The sequence below is a fragment of the Ostrea edulis genome, chromosome 7 (assembly GCF_947568905.1).
Source record: "Ostrea edulis chromosome 7, xbOstEdul1.1, whole genome shotgun sequence".
Taxonomy (NCBI): Eukaryota; Metazoa; Mollusca; class Bivalvia; order Ostreida; family Ostreidae; genus Ostrea; species Ostrea edulis.
Window position 1 is genome coordinate 75,586,791 of NC_079170.1, and position 5,040 is coordinate 75,591,830.

The 5,040-nt window shown below is 35.3% G+C and overlaps 1 protein-coding gene across 1 annotated transcript in view; it reads left to right on the forward strand.

The window, feature by feature from the left end:
• LOC125654312 (gelsolin-like protein 1) overlaps nucleotides 1-4,727 on the forward strand; it is a 21,317-nt gene extending 16,590 nt beyond the window's left edge. Inside the window, exons 10-13 of the mRNA XM_048884218.2 lie at nucleotides 479-576; nucleotides 815-893; nucleotides 2,476-2,571; nucleotides 4,313-4,727. Coding sequence (XP_048740175.2) covers nucleotides 479-576; nucleotides 815-893; nucleotides 2,476-2,571; nucleotides 4,313-4,408 — 369 coding nt within the window. The 3' untranslated portion in view covers nucleotides 4,409-4,727. The remainder of the gene's footprint in view (nucleotides 1-478; nucleotides 577-814; nucleotides 894-2,475; nucleotides 2,572-4,312) is intronic.
• The last annotated feature ends 313 nt before the right edge of the window (nucleotides 4,728-5,040 follow it).

Consider the following 5,040-nt stretch of genomic DNA (forward strand, 5'->3'; position numbering starts at 1 on the left):
GATGCTCAAAATTCGGAGGAAATCTTGCTACTATACTTAATTAGAGTTCAATATATGTTCATAGTTAAAATCAGTTTGGTACAGCTTAAAAATGTAGTTTGATATAATGTTATTTTAATGTATGATTTTATAGTTGAATATACTCTACTTTAGAATTTTTAGGGACATCATTACTGTTTGAGAAGGACTTATTGAGATATTTTTTCTTTTCAGTTTAATATACGGTAGTGTATGTAAAACTTATACGGTACCAATTTTGATGCACCAGATGCACATTTCGACAAATAATGTCAACCGAAATGATTGAAATCCGAAATAACAATAAACTTGTAAGAGCTATTATAGGGATAAACAGAGTGCCAAAAAACCGGAGTCAAATTCATCTAAGGATAAGAGCTATGCATGAGGGAGATAAATTAGGGGTATCATACTATTTGAGAGGGACTTGGTGACATATGTTTTCTTTTATAAATTTCAGGAAGAATTCATGCGTCTTTTGGATGGAGGAAAAGAAGAAGACGAGTTTGATAGTTCTTCAGATTTCGAAGCTGTCGATAAAACTAAGGAGCTTTACCGGTAAGCACCCCTTGGGCACCTGTTGCACCTCTGGTTTGTCCAGGGGTCCGTGTTTGCCCAAATCTCTTGTGGTTTTGTACTAAGTTAATTAAAATCAAAACAAAGAATGATCCCCAGTGAGTTATGCATCGATTTGAATCCCCACTATACCCAAGAGACATGCATAATAAAAATTAAGAAGGAACAAGGAATTCCATTTGGTTAACAATGTGTACCCTAATTGTTTCTTGTGTTTAAGGTTGTCAGATGCTGGTGGTTCAATGGAATTTTCGTCAGAAAAGAAAGGTCAAATCACCTTGGGCGACTTTGACAGCAAAGTAAGTCATTAACTCCCATATAAGGCATCTCCTGATGCCCTATCACCCAAATAATGTATAAATGTTTCTACCATTTATCAGAAAGATGTGCGTTCATACACACAAATATGTTAGACCGTTGACTCCAGAAACATTTGCTATGTAGTTTTTAAAACTTAAGTGCAGAAAATATCGCAAAATGTATCTAAATCATTCCATACCATAGTAATTGCTGTTATGTGCTTTATGATACATTTAATGATTAAAAGTTATTCCTGCAAATACATATAATACCCGAAACAAAAAAAAACTTAGTGTGGATGATACAGGGGTTTCAACAATCTTGTTTAAAGTCAGCATTTCGAAAATTTTGTCGTCGTTATAATGATCGAATTTGAAAACAAAGCCTGTCGCTAGATGTAATGCCGTTTGGCGTGTTCATACAAATTGTGAAACCAGATTTTCATCCCATTTTAACAATATCACCGACAATGACGATATCTCCATATGAGTGAAAGATTCTCAGGAGCGACGTTAAACAGTATATAACCCTCCATTCATGTAGATTTTGATTACGGAATGACTCGTGTACTTGTGCATTGTTTATAGCGTTAACTATTGCTCATTATCGTTCATCAAAACCAGCATCATATTCAAATTGTTATCCTGGCACATCGTGATTCTTTCAAGTTTATAATTCATTCAGTGTTTGGCATTTCGTCCACGCTGTCAAACACTTATAAACAGGTTACCATTCTTTTATCTAGCTGTGTTGATTCTGATAACTGGGGCTCACATCCCCACCTTGCCTGTTAAAATTCACGAGAATGTCACAAACTTCCCGCTGTCACATTATCTTCAACTTCCAGTGTTCACGGTGGTGCACTCTATTTTTCATTGGTGAAAGACTCTTGTATTAAAAATGCCGTAATGAACTGTATGTCCTTAAGAGAGGATGATGTATCAGATCAAAATTCAGTTTATCTGGAACTAGACATATGATCCAAACCTACGGTTTTCTACAAACAAATTCAATATAGAAATATGTTATATTTAATGGGTTTTAATTTTAGGATATGAGAAAAACTCGGTCGATCATTCAAAACAAGTCATTTATTAGTTATTTTTAGCGCCCCCCCCCCCCCCCCCCTCATTCTTTTACGTTTAACATGATCGACGACTTCACCTTCATTTATTGATATGGAGCATTTAGGTAGTTATTTTTGTAAAAGATTTCTATTTCCTAAAACTCTGATATCAACTGAGACTGTTGAAACCCATGTAACATCAATTTATCTCGTACCCCTGAATCACAGATTAGTCATACAGCAGACAATGTTCTCTCGTATCGAACACAAATGTACCTAGAAAGTTGAAGATAGTGAAGCTGTTCGACATGTTTTTAAAGTTGTTAGTTGCATATAGCTATTTTTTAATGATTAAATCTACAACTGATTAAATCAAATTAAAACGTACAACTTCACAAAATGGCTATATGATATCACTATGCATTGGAGTTCCCGGCATAAAGGGCTTGAAAATTGAAACCTGGCATTGCCCTAAAGTGTGATACTATTTTTATCTTTATTTGCTAATGTTACAGGATGTGTTCATATTTGACACAAAAGAGGAACTCTTTGTTTGGATCGGAAAGGGTACTACTCCAGCAGAACGCAAGAATGCCATGACGTACGCACATGTAAGTGTATATCAAAATTTGGGGGGGAAAATCCCCAAAATAGGTTCCTAGAAACTGTATTTCAGACATTTCTTCTGTAATTCAACATTTTGGTATCCTACAAATTAGAATCTCCTCCAGTCAGTCCACCATCCGACGGTCTGGGAAAAATATTCTATACAATACCAAAGTTTCCTCTTGACTAGAGTTTATATATTTGTTTTTCCTTTATATTATGATTCTCGACAGAAGTACCATGCAGAATGTCTGTTCATTTGAAACCAATATGTAACACCACCAAAACAAATTTTGATTTAGGATTTGAAGAATTTGTCAAATTGATATTTTTTCGTTCAAACGCCCAGGTATTGCAGGGTCACACTGAAATTTCATAATTAGAATGACCTTAAAGACACAAAATTACACTAAAATTTGAAAATATGCTTCATTATATAATGGTTATTTAAAAAACATTACCCATTTGGGTGGGGTGGATCCAAAACAGGAACTTATTTTCATAATGGTGTATGCTTTGAATTTTCTTCTGATGGAACAGAGGAATATGATGATTTTTAAAATATTATGACATGGATAGCTAAAGTGTGTGCATCACCATGTAGTTTACATTCAAATATCTGTTCTCCAAATGTTCTCCATACTCCTTATCATGTTTGCGTAGACATTCTTACAATCAATATCTTATAATTTGGTAAAATAATGCTCAAAAATATATGAATTCATGTATGTACTTTCGTTTACAGTGCTTCGACTGTTGAGTACACGAATTATGTACGGAATCTTTTTCAGAAAATAAAACAGAAGTATTTCTGAAAATGATGTATGATGAATAAAAGTAACGAACAGCGACGAATCTCGTAAACGAATAATAGTCTGATGAAATACTTTGGTAATTTTGGGGGGTATCTTTTAGTCTCCAAACGTATGAATCTCAACTAGTTTCAGCAAGGTGACGATTGTAGCTTATGATATTATTAAAATGTAAAACTTATACGGTACCAATTTTGATGCACCAGATGCGCATTTCGACAAATAATGTCTCTTCAGTGATGCTCAACCGAAATGTTTGAAACCGAAATAACAATGAAGTTTTAGAGCTATTATAGCCAAAAACAGCGTGCCAAAAAAAAGGTGGAGTCAAATTCGTCTAAGGATAAGAGCTATGCATGAGGGAGATAATCCTTAATTTTGAAATGAATTTCCAACTTTTATAACAGCAATTATATATACATCCGTATTTTCAAGCTAGTAACGAAGTACTTAGCTACTGGGCTGTGGAGACCCTCGGGGACTAACAGTCCACCAGCAGAGGCCTCGAAAATAAATCACCGCACAGTCTTGAAATACCTACATGCATCCCCTCGTTTTGAGCCCCCCCCCCCCCGTGTTCTGTGATAATCTGTTCAGTAACAATGTATCGTGTAAATCGTCTGATGGGTCTAGAGCAATGTCACACTGGGGTTTCATTGATCGTATAGGACAGCATGTGCATTGTATAATACAAAGTTAATACCACTGTATGCCCTGTCCTGCCTCTCATTCAAGGCTTTTCGTGATGTACTGTACACCAAATGGGCTTTCGACAGTCTATGTAATAGCAAACCTGGTGTGTCCTAAAACACCGTCGTATTGACGTTGTAGTTAATCGGATTTGGAGAATATGTATTTAGTGCACTTTACAGTTGTTCCGTTTCCACCATAGAATCATATACATGTAATTATATTAATACTCTTGTTTTTATAGAACTACCTGATGAAGAGTGACCATCCTTTACTTCCCATCAGCTGTCTGAAAGAGGGCCGCCTATCGTCCAAGTTTACTTCAGCACTAGCCGCGTGATCTGTATGCAACAGTGAATCAGGTCCTGTGTCAGCGGAGTATATCTGATACAAGCATATGAACTTAAGTGTTTACATGCATAAGCCTTCTGTTATGTTTGTAATGGTTTCTCTATAAACGTTTTGTAATATGTTTTTATTTACTTTGTAATATCATCGTTTCACAATATTTTTGATATTGCTGTTCTTTACGTGACCTTTTGTTGATTTGATATCTGTATGTAGAAATAGAATTATATTGTCCATGAATACCACATCTCTCTAATCATAATCTTATCATGACATTGCAAAAATAAACTGGCATTTATGAAAGTGAAAAAGAACCGTATTTGTTGATGCAATATTGAAAGATAAACGCAATTAGCGGCTTTCACCATGCTCCAGCTGTAGACATTGCACTCATTGGCTGAGAATTATTGATGCCGTGTTCATTGTATCCAACTATTAAGTGAATCAGGATTTGTAGTACGGGGACTTGTAATCCATACAATTTATTACACGGAATATCATGACGACATGCGACTTGAGTATTAATGATCACACGACCATCACTATATGCGCGTGACCATCAATACATACCATGGAGAACAACAAATAGCACCAAGTTATAAATTCTACATCATTTGGATCTAT